The sequence below is a fragment of the Grampus griseus genome, assembly GCF_964374135.1.
Source record: "Grampus griseus genome assembly, chromosome: 2".
In the NCBI taxonomy this organism is placed as follows: domain Eukaryota; kingdom Metazoa; phylum Chordata; class Mammalia; order Artiodactyla; family Delphinidae; genus Grampus; species Grampus griseus.
Window position 1 is genome coordinate 102574217 of NC_139018.1, and position 18279 is coordinate 102592495.

Consider the following 18279-nt stretch of genomic DNA (forward strand, 5'->3'; position numbering starts at 1 on the left):
CATTTATTTCTCAAATTTTATGGGAACAAAGGATCTGGGTATCCCTTGATCAGAGGAGCAGATCAGAAGGCAAATTTTCTCGTCACCTTGGGACTCCCTGAGAGCCATGAAGATGAGCTCTTCTTTGGGAAGAAGAGGAAACTGGGTTCGCTTCATCATGATTTTTACAACTGGGGAGCCTGACTGGGCCTTTCTCTAGGCTGTGTTTGGAACAGCGGTTGGTGATGTTGAGGAGAGACAGGGCTCCCCTGCCCCCAGCGCTGGCCACTCACCTGAGGGACACAGACAAGATCCTCTCCATCTCGATTCTCCGCTTCAGCACCTCCTTCACAAGGCCTTTGTCTGGACCCTGCTTGACCTTTTCTCGTCCAATTAAGTACAAGCATTTCGGAGTAAGAAGCAAGTCTCGCTTTACGCTCTGTAAGGAGAGGTGTTTGAAAAAGTGTCAGAGTGACAATAGTCCACACAAAGGGCATTTGTGACCAGGTGAAGGGACGCTGCTTTAGGTAGTGAACTTTCACTACCATCGGATGCCATTCCATTTATCATCTAAGTCCCTCGAGAGCAAGAGGGGACACTGTTCATGATTCTTAGGTTGACATATGTAAAACTGCTGATACCTGACTCTCTTTGACTTACAAAAATGACAGACCATCAGGTAACACCTAAGGTATCAGGGCTAACAAACACATAGGACCACCCTACCAATGATCTGCTACAGAATGTTTCTCTCTCAGGGATCCATGCATATATAAATTATGTGAGCCCATGGAATTTTTACTTTTTAAAATTGGTAAATTTTCATTTCAATGACAATCCTTAAAAATCTAATATAAACATACTGTATTATACTCAAACACTACTTAGAGACGTAAGCACTCATGTTTGCATTCACATCTGCCACCAGAGCAGCTGGTGCCATACTCGGGTTGTAAGGAATGATTGGGTTTTGGCAAAACAACATCATCCTTCTTGTGAAATTAATATTGTTATATATATTTTTTCCTGACCGAAAAAACAAACAAGAACCAACACACATAAAAAGCTCTTAATGGGCCCCTAAGCTATTGTGGCTTCATATTTCACTATTAGGGTCAAGATTTTATCAGGCAAAAGAAAATGTCTATGGAAAGAGGTTAAAAAAAAAAAAAATCAGCTGGCCCCCAGTGGCTCTGTGAAAGCCCTGCATAGTCATTGGCTCAGGGAACGTGGGTAAGAACACTTCACTTTATATTCTGAATCTTTTGATCCAATGAGTCTACTCCTATCAATTTATTCTAAAAGCATCAGAAGACAAATGCACAAAGACATGTGAAAGGATGCTCACTGCATCCTTTTATTTACCATGGTTTTAAAAAAAAAAAGCCCACTGAGAACAGATTAATGAGAAACTGGTTAAAAATATAGTGAAGTGGGCTTCCCTGGTGGCGCAGTGGTTGAGAGTCCGCCTGCCGATGCAGGGGACATGGGTTCGTGCCCCGGTCCGGGAAGATCCCACATGCCGTGGAGCGGCTGGGACCGTGAGCCGTGGCCGCTGAGCCTGCGCGTCTGGAGCCTGTGCTCCGCAACGGGAGAGGCCACAACAGTGAGAGGCCCGCGTACCGCAAAACAACAACAACAACAACAACAAAAAATAGTGAAGCAACTGTTGAATGGGATACTATGCAGCTTAACAAAATAATTTATATTGACACATCTATTAATATGGAAAGTTCTCCGTGGCATATTTTAAGAGCAAAACAACCTAGGACATAAACCAGCATGTAAGGTAGATCTCATTTTTGTAAAACTAAATATACAAATGTATGCCTGCAAAAAAAGTTCTAACGGATACACACAAAATGTTAACAGTGATTGTTTCTGGGTACAGGTGGCTACTCTTCTTTTGGCTTATCTGCATTTTCTAAATTTGTCTACGACGAGCATGTTCTGTTTTGGTAATCAGAAAAGCAAAATTACGAGTTATTTTTAAAACTAAGGAATCTGTTTGGTGACTCTCAGAGGTGGGCAGTCAGCGTGTACCTTGAACCTCCTGTCATACTTGGTCACCGTGTCTGCAAAATCAATCTTCTCTCTCTTGCCCACAAACTGCTGGAGTTCCGGGTGCTCTTCCATCCCTATGTAGTCCCCGATGAAGTTCCTGTTAATACTGTTTCTCCTCCTCTCCTTCTTGTTCAACAGGAGGTCAGAGGCTGCAATTCCCAAAAGGGCAGAGAAGGGGGAAGGATCAGTCCCCGAGAAGGAGGAAAATGCTCAGTGTGGAAAGACACAGAGAAACTCGAAATGAATGCAAGGTTTTCACACACGACATTACATGCAAAGTAAAATGAACTTGTAATTCGTCTAAGTTCAAAAGTATTCTTAGATTTGGTAAATTCATGAAACAAAATGACTACAGTACCCTCTTCTCTCATTTGGACATATTTCTTCCGGGCCACAAATTTCCTCCATGATTTCTGTATCACTCGAGCATACCCATCGTACTTTCGCTCTCTCATTTCTTCTAGAAGAAAGAGCTGTGAATATAGAGAAGACCGATGTGAGCCAATTCACAGGACCTGAACATCACTTTTTTGGGTATTTCAGGGACACTCCGTTTGGCCGAGGACATAATGGGGAACAACTTCTCAGACTCATAAACAAAGGTGAAAAAATGTGTTTACGATCACTAGAGCTTTTATATATACATAGTGTTTTAATATAATATATATTATAATACTATAATATACTCTCTTAACAAAAAACATAGTGGAAAATAGCTGGATCTGAGTGTGTTCACTTGCACCTTAATGACGGTGTCTGCCCTGCCTTGTTCATAACCTCTGTGAGAATCAAATGAGTGATTCAGCACTTGTCTACTTATTTCCCACCTCAATCCAAAGACGATATTAAGTGGCTTGATCAAATGAGCTCGTGGAGGCAGTTGTCTAGTGCTACCTATAGCCTCTTACTAGAATTTTCCAGCTTTCGCAAGAGCAGAGGCTGTGCTGCAGTGGAAAGAGGGCTGCCCTCCTCTTGGGTCCACGGAAGTATAGACTTCCTGCCTCATAGAAATCTCCAAGGAGTCACTGGGGCAGGGATAATAACTAGTGACTGGAGCTGGACTTAAGATGTGTTAGCTAGGACTCAGATTCACCAAGAGGGGCTGGAGACTGTTTCAGTTAAGGGCTCATATCAGACACTGGCAGGTGTTGAGACTCAGGCCACCTTGACGATGAATACTGATTTCTGCACCCCACTCAACAAAGCTCTGGAATAATGAAGATGACAGCAAGCAGCTGTAATGAACCGAGTGCCCACTACAGGTCAGGAACCATTCTAGATGCTTTACCCACATTCTTTCATTCAACCACTCAACAACTACATGAAACACATATTTGTGTTATCTCCATTTTACAGATGAGAACATTGGAACTAAGATTGGGTGGGGCTGGAAAGGGAACCAAGGTCTTTGGACGTACAAGTCTTTCTCTGTAAATCTGCATCTAATCAACTCGTAAAATGGTGGGAAACTCTCATTCACCTAGAAAGTGGTTTACATGACTCTCTAGGAACAAAAATAAAACGGACCAATAAAAACCCAAAGTAATGATGATGAATGTCATTGTTAAAATGTTCCAGAAATAAACAAGTGAACTTGGTTTGAAGGCAGCTGGGCTTGATTTGTTGTCTCTTGTTTGTTTGGGTCTGTACCCTGGAGCCACATCGATCTCCCCCTGACACTCAGCTTCTCCTTCTCACATCCCCAGCTGTGTCAAAACCACATCTCAAACTCCAAATACCAAGAGAGGGGCACTTCATTCCACAGCCATCAGTGCCATATACAATATGCACAAGGAACATAGTTCCAAAACAAAAGACTTTTAACAACTGGACAGAACGTTTAAAATCTGAGCCCCTCGGTCGGTCGCCTGGAAGATTATCTGTTGGTGTTTCTTATCTTGTGTGTTGGGTTGCTGGGTAAGTCTTGTTTTCTTCTTCTTTCCCAGAACTATTTTGGGAGTGTCATAGAAAATAAACTTGTGACTCAGAAAGGACGAAGACGCAACCAGTTCCCAGCTTCCTATAGACTAGTTCAAAGATGATCTGGTTTTTAGGTTCTTTCCGAAAGCCATACGGGTTAGAAATCAGGGAGGTTCAAGAAGAAAAAGAGAGAGAGGGAGAGACAGAGAGGAAAAAAAAAAGCAAAAATCATGGACACATGTAACAAATAAACTAAACCAAACCAAACCCTCTGGTGCCCGATGTCTAATGTGGGTTCTTAAAAGCAAATGGGTTACTTTGTAAATTCAGAACATTTACTATAAAAATCAAGGCGAGATCACAGGGCAGATTTTTTTTTTTTTTTTTTTTTTTTTTTTTGCGGTACGTGGGCCTCTCACTGTTGCGGCCTCCCCCATCGCGGAGCACAGGCTCCGGACGCGCAGGCTCAGCGGCCATGGTTCACGGGCCCAGCCGCTCCGCGGCATGTGGGATCTTCCCGGACAGGGGAACGAACCCGTGCCCCCTGCATCGGCAGGCAGACTCTCAACCACTGCGCCACCAGGGAAGCCCCACAGGGTAGATTTTTAAAAACCATTTTTCTTTTTTTGGCCTCACCATGCGGCAGGCAGGATCTCAGTTCCCCAACTAGGGATCAAACCCGTGCCCCCTGCAGTGGAAGTGTGGAGTCTTCACCATTGGACCGCCAGGGAAGTCCCTAAAAACCAATTTTTGTAAAAGTATTTGCAATGTCAGGGCTAGATGTGGATGGATGAGTGATGGCGGTGGGGAGAGAGTAGTGATGATGGGATTTGTGTGCGTGTGTAAAAAGATGGGGGAGAGGACAGGCAAGCGATGGTAAAAAGCAATTGGGAGGAAGACACGGAGAAGAAAAACCAAAAATAAATCTTGATTTCTGAAGTAAAATCTCAAAGCTCAACTGAATCAGAAAAAAAAGTGTGAAAAATATTGAGGCTGTTTTTGTGAAAATTTAGCAAGTCAAAAAAGTAAAAGTGGGTATAAAACAACAGAAGAGTTCTCCATTGTACCAGTAAATCACTCCATCCTGTTTTAGAAAGAACAGGAACTGTTCTGTGGGTTGCTTAATGGTGTATGACACAACATTTTCATTTTATAATTGGAAATGAAATTACTGTGAAGCTACAAATAACTCAGAGTGGAAAATGCTACCACAAACTTTTCATAAATGGGTTCTATCGATGTGTGCCACTTATTTATTTAACACCCTTTCCGGTTCATAAAGCCATTCAGTCACAACCATTAGCATTTTTGATCTAGGGCTGATCCTGTGAGGCAGGCAGAACATCAATCAGCCATGGGGCCCGCTGTAAAGGAGAAAACTCGCTGCGAGACCAGAATTTGCCTAGAGTGAAGTGTTTCCATTATGACCAACGCTGCAAGTTCTCATGGTATTTCCCCTTGATATGGTGACTAATTTCGCCAAATTCACCAAAGACTCCTGAAATGGAGTCTTGTGATTATTACAGGAACCTCAAGAAATGGTGATGCCCAGCCTCGGTTAGTTCCAGCAGTTTATCCAACTTAAAAAGGAGTATCTGGGCTTCCCTGGTGGCGCAGCGGTTGAGAGTCCGCCTGCCGATGCAGGGGACACAGGTTCGTGCCCCGGTCCGGGAGGATCCCACATGCCACGGAGCGGCTGGGCCCATGAGCCATGGCCACTGAGCCTGCGCGACCGGAGACTGTGCTCCGCAACGGGAGAGGCCGCAGCAGTGAGAGGCCCGCGTACCGAAAAGCATCTTGATTAGCTGCTAATAAAACTCTTAAAAAAAAAGGAGTATCTCTGGGACTTCCCTTGTGGTCCACTGGTGAGGACTCCATGCTTCCACTGCAGGGGGCACGGGTTTCACCCCTGGTCGGGGAACTAATAACCCGCATGCCACCCAATGCAGCCAAAAAAAAAAAAAGTGTCTTCATTCCACAGCCCCAGAGCTATGGGGCAGAAGAACTGAGGGGCTGGGTTGGGTTCCTGTTCAAACTGAGAACTTCCTGTGGACGGACATTCATCAGGCTCAGAGTGACCACACCCTCATCAGGAAGATTAAGAAGTTCCACTAAATTAATCTGTGGAGGTCTGGTAAGTTTGCAAATTGTTAAACTTGTATGTTTGAATTCCTTACTGGTAAATATCCCTGTCCTTTAAGCCCAGAGATTTCTCCTTCTACCTATTGGTCCCCTGAAAGTCCTTTCCGGGCTTCCTCATGGTCTTCAAAATACAGTTCTGGGAATTGTCCCTCCCAGGCTCTTCCCCCTTTAAGGAGGAAGCCTGGGCCTGTGTGACACAACCTGCTTGGTGTCACCCAGGTGAGGACGCAGGTTCACCCAAGCCTCCTTTGTGGGCAAAGAAGTACCTATTAGCTTAGGCACTACTGGACACTAAAAAGAACTACTGGGCTCTTCCTATGAGCCGCTTTCCTCATGAGGCTCTGACTGCACAGAAGCACACAAAACACTCCCTGACCTTAAGGCGATGACGTCTAGAGTGGGAGAGAGACTTTAAGTAAGAAAAGAAAACAGCTTTGTATCCATGCTGAGGGCTCTGGGGTGTGGAGAATGGCCTATGCTTAGACTGGGAGCAGTGGAAAGCCTTCTCTGAAGAGCCCACATTTAAGGCATGAACAGCAGGATGAGGAAAAGAAGCCAGCCACGCCACGGGGAGGGGGCCGACAGGGGCTGCGGGGAGAGGGGTGGCCCTGAGGAAACTCACAGACTCGGGGGCTTTGACGAACACTTTGCTCTTCCCGAGCTGGAACTGGTCACTGTCCATGTTGACGGACTGCAGCAAGTGGAGGACACCTTGTTTCTCGTCCCCTCTCCACGAAGGCCAGGTGGCTTTGGTCAGAATGGCGTACCTGTAAGGACAATGAGGGAGAGGAAGATCAGGCTCAGCCTGCACCACCCCGCAAAGGCACTCGGTGCTGCTAGGGTCCTGGCCATCCCCTCACCTCCCTTCCAGGGCTCAGGGATGGACCTCGACAACTGCAAAAATCCACCGGGTCCGGATTGCCCATTTCAGAGCTGCCTCCTAACTCCTTCCTTATCTGACCATTTCCACGCTAAGGCCCTGGAGAAAATCTGCTTTTCCTTTCTACCACTGTCTAAAAATAGCATTCCTGAAGGTCACCAATGACACTTTTCCAGCAAAATCAAACGGTCTTTTCTCGATACCAATTTCCCCTGATTTCTCAGGAGTACTTAACAGTCAACGTGAAGAGTTTTACAAAGGTCCCCGTAAGCAGCTGTTATGATTACGATGGATCAACTTTCATCTTTGGAGTTCTCCGCATCTCGAGTCAGGAGGCCCTGATGACCTGGTCCTTGGCTATTCTCCAATCTCGTCTCCCTACCGTCCTCTGGCTCACCACGTTCCTGGGAGGATGGCCTCTTCTTCATGCACATTCAACACTTTCCCTCCTCAGAGCCTTCACCCAGGCGGTTCCCTCTACCAGGTGTGCTGTTCTCCAAACTCCTCAGGTGGCCGGCTCCCACTCAGGGGGTGCTCCCCTTCAGTGACACTTCAAGAGAGGCCTTTGGGGTAGACCCAGGCGAAAACTGTCCCCCTGCTGTTCTCTCTTATAGAAAATAATATTTTTCCTTAAGAGCAGGTCTCATAATTCATAACGATAGTCATGTTTGCACCTATTTGGTTGATTCATGCCACCCCCATGGGGACAAGAGCTCCGTAAATGGGTGCTCACCCTGCACATCTGGCACCTTACACCATGCCAGGAACACGGCAGTAAGAACTAACATGAAGGGCTCCAACGCTATAGGGTGCGTTCTGCATCAGGTGCTCTTCTTGGGGCGTTAGATCCTTGATCTCATTTTATTCCTACAGCAACCTCATCCAGTTGGTCTTTCCATTTTGCAAAGCAGGAAACACAGGCAAATAGAGACCCACTCAAGGCTACTTAGCTAGTAGGTGTCACAGCTGGGATTTGAACCCCAAGCTGTTTCTTTCATGACGGCACTACATACAAGGCATGGATTGGTATACAGGGAAATATTCCCTTTAAAGATGATACAGTCTACTACCCATGTCTATGTTAGAAACATCATAATTATGTAAGAAGCTAATCTAATAGAGGAGACAGAAGGACATTACAAAATGTCAAATACAGAAGGTACCAAAGACTTGAGGTGGAAGGAAGGGAAAGAAGGATGGAGGGAGGGAGGGAGGAAGAAGGGGAAATCAGAGGAGAGTGTGGGTGAAAAATTGGAGGGCGTGGCCTATGGGCAGGCACATCTAGAACACAGGCAATGAATGGGCCCCAGGCCTCTGAAGAAGCCAGCATCCTCCTTTGTTCCCAGAAGCTACTAAGAGCTCCTAGACTGATTTATGGCATCCAAGGGAGAAGGGAGGCGTGACAAGAAGAGTGGCTCTGCCTTCAGGGTCCAGGGCTCCCTAAGAGGACAGAGTCAGTGCTCATCACACCCTTAGGTCTAGCTGGCTGGGACTAAGGTGATTCTAGGGACCCTCTCTGGTCCTCCGAAATATCCACATCTTGCCTGATAACACAAATTTCCTGGAGAAGCAAATCCTCTTATTCACTAATTAGCGATAAAAAGCTTAAAAATGAAAATGCCTGGCTGAAGCCACACATTAGCAGGAATACATTTCACATGTGGCATAATGAAGTCAGTTATACAAATTGAATCACATAAAAATGACTGATAGCAGGGTTGCCATTGGGGGGGATGTGGTGAAGAGGTAGGAATGTACTGGCAATATAAATGGATGAGGGAGAAAGTTCATGCAGGGTATGGGTGAGAAAGAAAAGACCAGACTCCCAAGGTGACAAGTTTCTAAGAGTACGAGTTTGCCTGGCTTGATCTAATCAAATCAAAATTATAAACCAAAAGTATGCTTATTGTGCAACCTCAAATAGGTAGCTCTTTGCAATTCACATTTTCCCCCCTATTAAAATAATGCTGTATCCCTCAGTTGTTTTTTTGGGTTTTTTTCTTTTTTTAATAGTAAGGAACTTGTTTTGAAGAGACTTTTTCTTCTTCCTTTTCCTGACAAGGCCGCTGAGAGTTTGGGTCTGGGTAAGACATGGGAATTGCCTGGCATTTCCAGAGCCCTTTGACAATGGACCACTTGTGGTGGTCCCCCTGGCTTTCAGGAAGCTTGATGGTATCCTCCTTACTTCCTTTTGTACTTCACTGGAGAGACCAGGGCATAATTCTAGTACAATGTTCTCCCACTATGTAAGTACACCCAGTTCACTTGTCTTTCTCCAGGATATACTGGTGGGAACGGGTTGCACGAGGCAATGGTGCACTGCCTAATAGGATGCCTGTGATAATTCTGGAGAGATGAGGATAATAGCTTATACTCCCTTCATCAAGTACTTTCAGTTTAAGACCAAAATTTCATCTCAAGACCTTTGCACTGGCTGTTCTCTCTGCCTAGAACTCCCTTTCCTGCCCCTAGCCTGGAAGGCTCCTTGTAAGCCTTCTTACAGATGACCAATACAATGGTTCCTTCTCAGACAAAACGCAGCCCAGCAGACCTCTAGCTGCCGGCACTTGGATTTAAGGATGTTTCTGACCCCCAAGGACACTAAAATCCTGGCAGCCAGCAGGACACTCGCTACACTCCATACCTGAGATAATAAAGGTATAAGATGTTTTAATTACTCACAGGGGATCACAGGATGAGACAGTGACTGGTAGATTCTGGACAAATCCTGTTACATCCCCAGACTCATACACCTTATGGAAAACAGCACTGTCTCTGGAAAAATATTCCTTGCCCATTGACAGATATATGGCCTTGTAGCCAGTTTTGAGTGGGAGGCTAAACGTGTACTTTTTATCGAAAAACAAATTTTCCTTCCAAACTTCATTTTTATTATCCTCCCACAGTACTCTCAAATCAAAAGAAATAAGACAACATCAAAAGAGCCTCCTTTTTATAAGACAGGGCTGCCTGTTTGTCTCTTCTGAAAGGAAAAGCCCACAGCAGGAAAGCTAAGACGGGAGGCATCCAAGGACAAAATCATTTCAGTGAAAGTCTCTCAACACAAAGGGCATAACAGATATGCAATAAGTGCTTACTCTGTGTAAGGCACAGAAGAAAGTACCACCCGTGGAGCCATGCAGCTAGCCTGGCACTTGAGAGAGGTCCATATATTATAACCAGGTCATTTCACAGCTCATTTAAGGAGCTGCAGCAAACAAGTAACACAGCCCGCTCTGGGCACCCTGACATTCCTGCCGGGAGAGGAAAGCGTGGACTTCCCGCTCCCCCCAGTGCAGTAGAGCTCACAGTAATGCTTAAGGAAGTCAGGTTTGTCGGTTTCTTTTTAAATAATATGGAAGGAAGGAGGTCTTTCAGAACTGGTTTCTCAAAAACAAACAAAACAAGGTCAGATCAAAAAAAAATCTGATGAGTTTTCAATACTAATGCCAATTAGAGAGAATCTGCAAATATCGCATAGTTTTTAAGTACAGAAAAAATACTGAAGGAGGATAAAACTATAAACATTTTGGACTTGTTGAGGGCAGGCCTTTCTAAATTAGGGCAAGATGGAGGAAATACTTTTCTTTCACTATTTTCTGAATTTAATTTTTTTTCCTCTTAATTAAAAAGGGGTATTTTCAAAGAAACGTAGTTTTACAAAAATTTTAATGATTATCTAAGCCATGGTTCTCAACTAGCTTTGCCCCCCGGGGGACATTAGGCAATGTCTGGATACAGTTTTGGGTGTCACAACTCGGGGAACATGGGGATGGGGGTGGGATAGGGGGTTGGCACTACTGGCATCTAGCAGGTAGAGGCCAAGGAGGTTGCTAAACATCCTGCAGGGTACAGGACGGCTGTCACGATGAGGACTCATCCGGCCCAAAATATCAATAGCTGAGGTTGAGAAATCCTGTTCTAAACTCGTGTCACCCATCTGCTTAAAGAAGAGCAGAGTCTTCGATAATTAACATTTCAGTTGTTTGTCGGCAAATGGATGCGAGCGTTCCAAATTTACTTTCTCACTTTCCTGAAGACATCTTTTCCTATTGCTCTGCTTACGCTAGAGGTGTAGTGGGCCCTTTAATTCAGAGAGCTGTGTCAGTGAATTTTATTCCTAGTCTAATCAGCCTCCAAAATTATCAGCAATCTTGAATGTGTGGGGACAGAATCAGTGAAGCTTTATTGTATGGAGGGACCCACGCTTTTGCTAAGCCTCTTCTGACCTTCCACACGTGATGACCCACACTGATGAGCAGCAGGTCAGCCATCCCAATCGCATGGCGGAAAAAACAACATCCCCAAAGGGAAAGCTACTTTATCAGAAGTACTGGATTTCAAAGACAGCAATTAAGCTCTTCTCCATCGTGCAGCCTCTTTGTTACATACAATTTGAATTAAATAAAAATTTCTTACATCCTGCTCCTGTACCATATACCAGGAAGACATAATTATTTTCTGATGAAAATACTAAATATGGCTTCCTTCTTTCATAAAGGAAATTAAATAGATGTAGAAAATCAGTGGAACTTCACTAACTTAGCGTCATTAGAGAAGTTCGAATCCTAATATTTTAAGGACATTACATTTTATCCTTTTTAAAAGCCATGCAAAATAAGAACAATTTAGTACAGATCCCGCCAAATGCACTTTAATGGAAATATAAAAATCAGTTTAACTTTGTATTTGGACTGTACAAAAAATCTGAGGTTAAATACTTTAAGCTTGTAAATATTTTCCTAAAATTGTCTTCATACTATTAATTTGCTCAGTCAACTTAAATCTCAGTCCGTCCCCATGTCACAATTACCATGAACTTCTGAACTGATCTGTCACTCTAAACAGACAGAATACTTGTGGCTACTGATTTACTTACAATAAATAATGCTAAAAAGAACTGTATTACAACTTAACACTAAAAAGACAAATAATTTAAAAATGACCAAAGGGGATGTAAAATGGTACAGCCACTCTGTAAAACAATCTAGCAGTCCGTCAAAAAGGTTAAGCATAGTTACCATTTGACCCAGCAATTCCATTTTCAGTTATGTCCCGAAGAGAAATAAAAACAAATGTCCACCTAAAAACATGTACGTGAACACTGGTAGCAGCATTATTCGTCATTCAAGACAGCCAAAAGGTGATGTCCCTCAGCTGATGGATGAATTAAGAAGAATGTGGTATATTGGAACATTGGCGCAAGGGAAAATTATTTGGCAATGAGGAGGAATGAAGTGCAGGTACATGTTACAGGATGATCCTTGAAAACGTTACGTGAAGTAAAAGCCAGAAACAAAAGACACATATTACATGATTCCATTTATAAGTCATGCTCAGAATAGGCAGAGAAGGAAGTGTCTGCTTAGGGCCAGGGGTGAGGGCCGAAGAGGGGGCTGATGACTCGGGAAGGGAGATTTTTCTTTTTGAAAATGTTCTGAAATTAATTGTGGTGATGGATACACAACTCTGTAAATATATTAAAAGCCAATGAATTGTATACTTTAAATGGGTGAATTGTATGACATGTGAATTACATCTCAATAAACTTGTTTAAAACAAAAAAAGAGTCCAGAGTCACCCGTTCGTTACCTCTGTAGGAATTTCTGGAAGACGCGCCGATAGGCATAGCCAGCTCTCCTCACTCGAATGTTCTCTTTTAGGCCCAGATACTCTACTTGATGCTTTACCCTGTAAAGGAGAGAATGGAGCCAGGACATTACTGGATAATCTTTTCATTCTGTTCTCCCACCCACCGTTCCCCCCAAACTCCCAATTCCACACTGCAGGGAAGCATATTAAAAAAAGATTATAATTTATAGTGTTCAGAGTCTGAGCTGGCCCTCAGGGTATGTAATATTAATACATATCTGGTTAACTGAAAGGGTAGAAATCTGATTCAAGAAAATAATTTTCCTTTCTCCCATCCTCCAAATCCCAAACTCACCACCAGCCTTTTCTCTACTAAGGAAAATATACATGAGGTTGCCAGTTAGAGATATCTGCTCATTTTAAGTATTTTTCACAAATACTGGCTTCACCCCAAGCTTTGAGGCAGGGAATGCATCACCCATTGATTCCTTTCCCGTGAATCACATGGAAAACAATGTGCCTCATGTGAAAACCTTGTTTCATTCATTATAACTTCCATGACTAGGAAACCTTCTTATACAAATTTTTGTCAACAAAACAACTAGTTCAACATATTCTGTTATGTTTAAAATGTCATGCTTGGGACCCCCCTCGTGGTGCAGTGGTTAAGAATCCGCCTGCCAGTGCAGGGGACACGGGTTCGAGCCCTGGTCCGGGAGGATCCCACATGCTGCGGAGCAACTAAGCCCGTGTGCCACAATTACTGAAGCCCTTGTGCCTAGAGACCGTGCTCCGCAACAAGAGAAGCCACCACAGTGAGAGGCCCACACACCGCAACGAAGAGTAGCTCCCACTCACTGCAACTAGAGAAAGCCTGTGCGCAGCAACGAAGACCCAACGCAGCCAAAAATAAACAAACAATAAATAAATGTCCTGCTTTTTGCATATTCTTGGAGTGCTGTCTACTCCTTAGTAAACATCAACCAGGCTGGCAATGCCCGCTGTTCCCCTGGGTATACCATCTCCTTCCCTCAGAAGGAGCCCTCTTTCAAGACTGTCCTCAGAAGGTCATGGCCTGAGAACTCTACTAGGACAGTTATTTAGAATCCAGGGCAGGCAACTTTGCCAAAGCCAAACAAAGACACATTTTCAACAGGAAAAGAAGAATAAACTACACGCCATAAACTTGTGGAATGAGTAACCCTGTCCACCAAGAACTTCAATTGACCCTGTGATCCCTGACAACGAAGCACACTGCCCTTTCATGGACCCCAACATTCCACACTCACGGATGAAGTGAGACCATCTGTCACACAGTAAACCTGAACCGAGATGAGGGGGCAGATCCCAGGAAGCCATCCTACTAGAAATACAAATCAACACTTGACCAAGGAATACCTTAGACTTTGTAAAACCAGTTTACATGAGTGTATATTAGGAAGTTCTTTACTGCAATTCAAATAAGGGGTGTAATTAAAAAAAAAAAAAAAGGGAAAACACCCTGGGGGAAATTCTATGAAAATTTACTGAATAAAATGTAGCACTTTCTTCATTTCTCCAGCTTCTGATACTCCAGTGAATCAGTTTGGATTTTATGAGAAGGTAGCATCAGGGCTGAGGAACTTCCAACCAGTAGCTACTGCAAGATTTCCACATTAGAGTGACAATCAACAGAGCTGGACACGTGGAGCAGGGGAGACTGTGCCAGGGAGGTTTTGCATTTGGAGGGCAAGCGAGATGTTTTCGTTCACGATTATGTTTGCTGGGAAGGGAAGCTGGAGAGAGTTTGAAGTAGGGGGAAGGGAAGCGGGAAAAAGTCTGAAGTAGGGGGAAGGGTGGGCTAAAGCGCCCCTTAGCAATACCTCTGCTTCCTAGGCTCTCGTAATTTATTATTATTTTTTTAAATAAATTTATTTATTTATTTTTGGCTGCACTGGGTCTTCGTTGCACGCGGGCTTTCTCTAGTTGCAGCGAGCAGGGGCTACTCTTCATTGTGGTGCACGGGCTTCTCATTGCGGTGGCTTCTCTTGTTGTGGAGCATGGGCTCTAGGCGTGCAGGCTCAGTAGTTGTGGCACACGGGCTTAGTTGCTCCGCGGCATGTGGGATCTTCCCGGACCAGGGCTCGAACCCGTGTCCCCTCCATTAGCAGGCGGATTCTTAACCACTGTGCCACCAGGGAAGCCCTCGTAATTTATTTCTGACGTTGCCTGTGACACCACCCTTCCACTCTGTGTGTAAAACGAAAAAGAGTCCAGAGTCACCATGCACGAGATGTGAGTGTGGCGTGTGAGGGGGTGAGTGTAGAGGTGACGTAGAGACAGCCGGAGGCAGCATAACAGACGAGGGGAACAGATGTGGGAGAGTTCATTCTTCAGACTGAAGGAGTCCCACTCTGGATTGACCCTCTAATTTAAAGAGGAAGGAACTGAGGACTCAGGAGATTAAGCGTTTCACTCAAACTAGTTAGTGATAGGCCAGCATCAGGATACAGTTCTTCCAAATCCTAGTCTAGCCCTTTGCTCTAGATCAGCTGTTCTCCAACTATGGGGCCCAGACCATCATCACCAGCATCACTTGGAGGCCCAGACACTGACTCAGGAACTCTGGGAATGGGACCCAGTGATAAGCCTTCCAGGGGATACTCTGACATTCAAGTTTGAGAACTAGTGTTGTAAGGTAAGAAGCCCCAGACATTTTCTATCTGTTATCCTCCTGATATCAAAAGAGAAAGTGAGTGACACAGTTCAAAAAAGCAGAGGGCAATTTAAGCACATCCAGGGGAATGACCACGAAGGGGAAGTGTCGGATTCCACATCCAGCTCCTTCAGAGGGAATGGCTGGAGGAGCTGAGCGATGAGCCTGCTGAAGAGAAGATCCCAGGGAAACACGGTGACTGCCTTGAACTAGGAGAAAAGCTGTCACACGGGAAAGTCCCAAGAATGATTCTTATGGCCGATTAGAGATGACAGTAAAACCGATTTAGAGAAGGACTGGAGAGCTTGCTAATGGCAAGAGGCATCCCAATGTGAACTGGTGACTTAGAAGTGGGCTTCTTATCAGAGCCTGAACATCATCAATGGATAATATTGTAAGAGGAATCTCAGACTCCCTTAAATTGAAACATTTGAGCAATTCAATAGACAAGATGCCTTAGAAACACACATCTACTGATGAGACTAGTCAGAACATTGTGGAATGACCAAATGGAAGGCTGCTGCATCCCAACAGCACCTTAACATGAGAACAAAAGACTCAGGCTGCACCATAAAGTGTGAAGATGCAAAGAAGGACGTGCAGACAGCAAATGCTTGAGCTTGGGCATTTTCCTTCCTGTTTGTCTTTTCCTCCCCGTAAAGGATCAAGCATTGTCTGCCTGCGGTGGGTTAGAAAGGATCTGGCTGGTAGAATGGGAAGTGGACCCATCCATGTCTCTCAGAAGAGGTAATGGGCAGTTAGGAATTTTTTTAAAAAACAAATTTATTTATTTTTCTAGTCATTTATTTTTGGCTGTGTTGGGTCTTCATTGCTGCACGCGGGTTTTCTCTAGTTGCAGCGAGCGGGGACTACTCTTTGTTGCGGTGCGCGGGCTTCTCTTGTTGCTGAGCACGGCTCTAGGCACACTGGCTTCAGTAGTTGTGGCACGTGGGCTCATTAGTTGTGTCTTGCGGGCTCTAGAGCACAGGCTCAGTAGTTGCGGTGCACGGGCTTAGTTGCTCCACAACTTCATGGACCAGGATCTTCATGGACCAGGGCTCGAACCCGTGTCACCTGCATTGGATTGTGGATTCTTAACCACTGTGCCACCAGGGAAGCCCACAGGAGCTAGGAATTTTAATCTTGGTCTTCCCATTGGAGCTTAACCCTGACTGAGTCACCTGATACCGAGAAGTCTATTTTTTTTCCAAGAGAGAAAAGAAAAAAGATCGTAATTCCAGTATGTTCGCATCCATGTCATCTGGTGACAGTGGCAGGACTTCTCTCTCTAGTCCAAGTCACCCACAGGGTCTCTCTCCAGCCCTGCTTCCCATATTCCTATGGACAGTAGGAATTTTCCCAGCTGGATACAAAAAGTATATTCTCCAGTCATCATCTTAACACTTTCCTCCTCAACAGCCCCACTGCATCCGGCAGAGGCCACAGTGCTAAATGCCAGGTATAGGAGGAACAGGGATTGCTCAGAAGTCAGGGAGGAGAGGGCTCACTGCATGCTTACATGCTGCACATCTCCCTTTGGCTGGTTCCCTCCTAGAGACTCACGCTGCTCATCAACACTGTCCTCGGGGGAGTACAGAGCCCACAGCCCCTGTGCCCAAACGAGCAACTAAATGACAGATTGTTTTTTTTTTAATAAATTTATTTTATTTATTTATTTATTTTTGGCTGCGTTGGGTCTTCACTGCTGAGCGAGGGCTTTCTCTAGCTGCGGCGAGCGGGGGCTACTCTTCGTTGCGGTGCATGGGCTTCTCACTGCGGTGGCTTCTCTTGTTGTGGAGCATGGGCTCTAGAGCACAGACTTCAGTAGCTGTGGCACACATGCTTATTTGCTCCATGGCATGTGGGATCATCCCGGGCCAGGGCTCGAACCCATGTCCCCTGCATTGGCAGGCGGATTCTTAACCACTGTGCCACCAGGGAAGCCCCGACAGATTGTTTTTTTTTTTTTTTTTTTTGCGGTACGCGGGCCTCTCACTGTTGTGGCCTCTCCCGTTGTGGAGCACAGGCTCCAGACGCGCAGGCTCAGCGGCCATGGCTCACGGGCCCAGCCGCTCCGTGGCATGTGGGATCTTCCCGGACCGGGGCATGAACCCATGTCCCCTGCACCGGCAGGTGGACTCTCAACCACTGTGCCACCAGGGAAGCCCCCGACAGATTGTTTTTAACCAGCTCTTTGGAACTTCACTTCAACCCTGAGCTAAGCATTCCAGGCCACATCCTGCGTGTGCTGATGAGCTGAGTGCATTAAAAATGTCTACACAGAGCCTCAAACTAATTTGAAAACCATCCTGACTTTGCTGTATTAAGGTTTGCTTTCTTTTTTCCATCTGTCCCCAGACTAGCCAAGATCAACATAAATCGCTAATTCTGAACTGAAGGGCACTGCTAACATTTCAGGAAAAAACAAGGAGGGGAAAAATATATCTACATAGGCTTCTTCCTGAAAAAGTTAAGACACAGAACACATTGGAAGGCAAACTGCTCCTGCCTCGGGCATAGGAGGGCCCAGCTTGAGCAGAGGGGAAAACGGGGTGGGACCATGCAGGTTGGCCTTGACCTCCTGTCTGTGTCTTCACCATACCTGCTTTCCTCCCAGTCCTTGGGCTTCTTGGTTTCATTGGGTTTGATGCAGCGAATGTAGTGAGGTGTACATTTCATCAGGGTGCTCACAAGGTCATTGGCTTGTTTCTAGAAAGGAAGAGTGACACCATTTAGAAACATGGAACTTGCCCTAAAGCAGACCAACTTTCAAAGGAGACCTGTGTGCAGATGTACAGCTAGAAATTCATCCTCATGACAGTTTGTTCATTAGGCTTAACTCGGGCCTACTACACTTACTTAAAGCTCTACTCACTGTTATGGTGATTTGAACACTCTCAAGTGGGTTTGAAATTAGATTTTTGAAAACGATGAGGTATTTTTAGTATAGTTAATAAAATAAGACAAAAAAACCCCACCCCCAAACCCAGTAAATCCTCCCATATAA

At 45.0% G+C, this 18279-nt stretch overlaps 1 protein-coding gene across 2 annotated transcripts in view; it reads right to left on the bottom strand.

Annotated features, from left to right (window-relative positions):
• The window catches only part of MYO1E (myosin IE), a 205261-nt gene that overhangs the window by 31245 nt on the left and 155737 nt on the right, over window positions 1-18279 (bottom strand). For both annotated transcript variants that reach the window (XM_082648354.1, XM_082648353.1), the window contains exons 17-22: window positions 17875-17981; window positions 12578-12676; window positions 6728-6872; window positions 2402-2516; window positions 2023-2192; window positions 273-418 (exon numbers count right to left, since the gene is read on the bottom strand). In XM_082648354.1, coding sequence (XP_082504480.1) covers window positions 273-418; window positions 2023-2192; window positions 2402-2516; window positions 6728-6872; window positions 12578-12676; window positions 17875-17981 — 782 coding nt within the window. The remainder of the gene's footprint in view (window positions 1-272; window positions 419-2022; window positions 2193-2401; window positions 2517-6727; window positions 6873-12577; window positions 12677-17874; window positions 17982-18279) is intronic.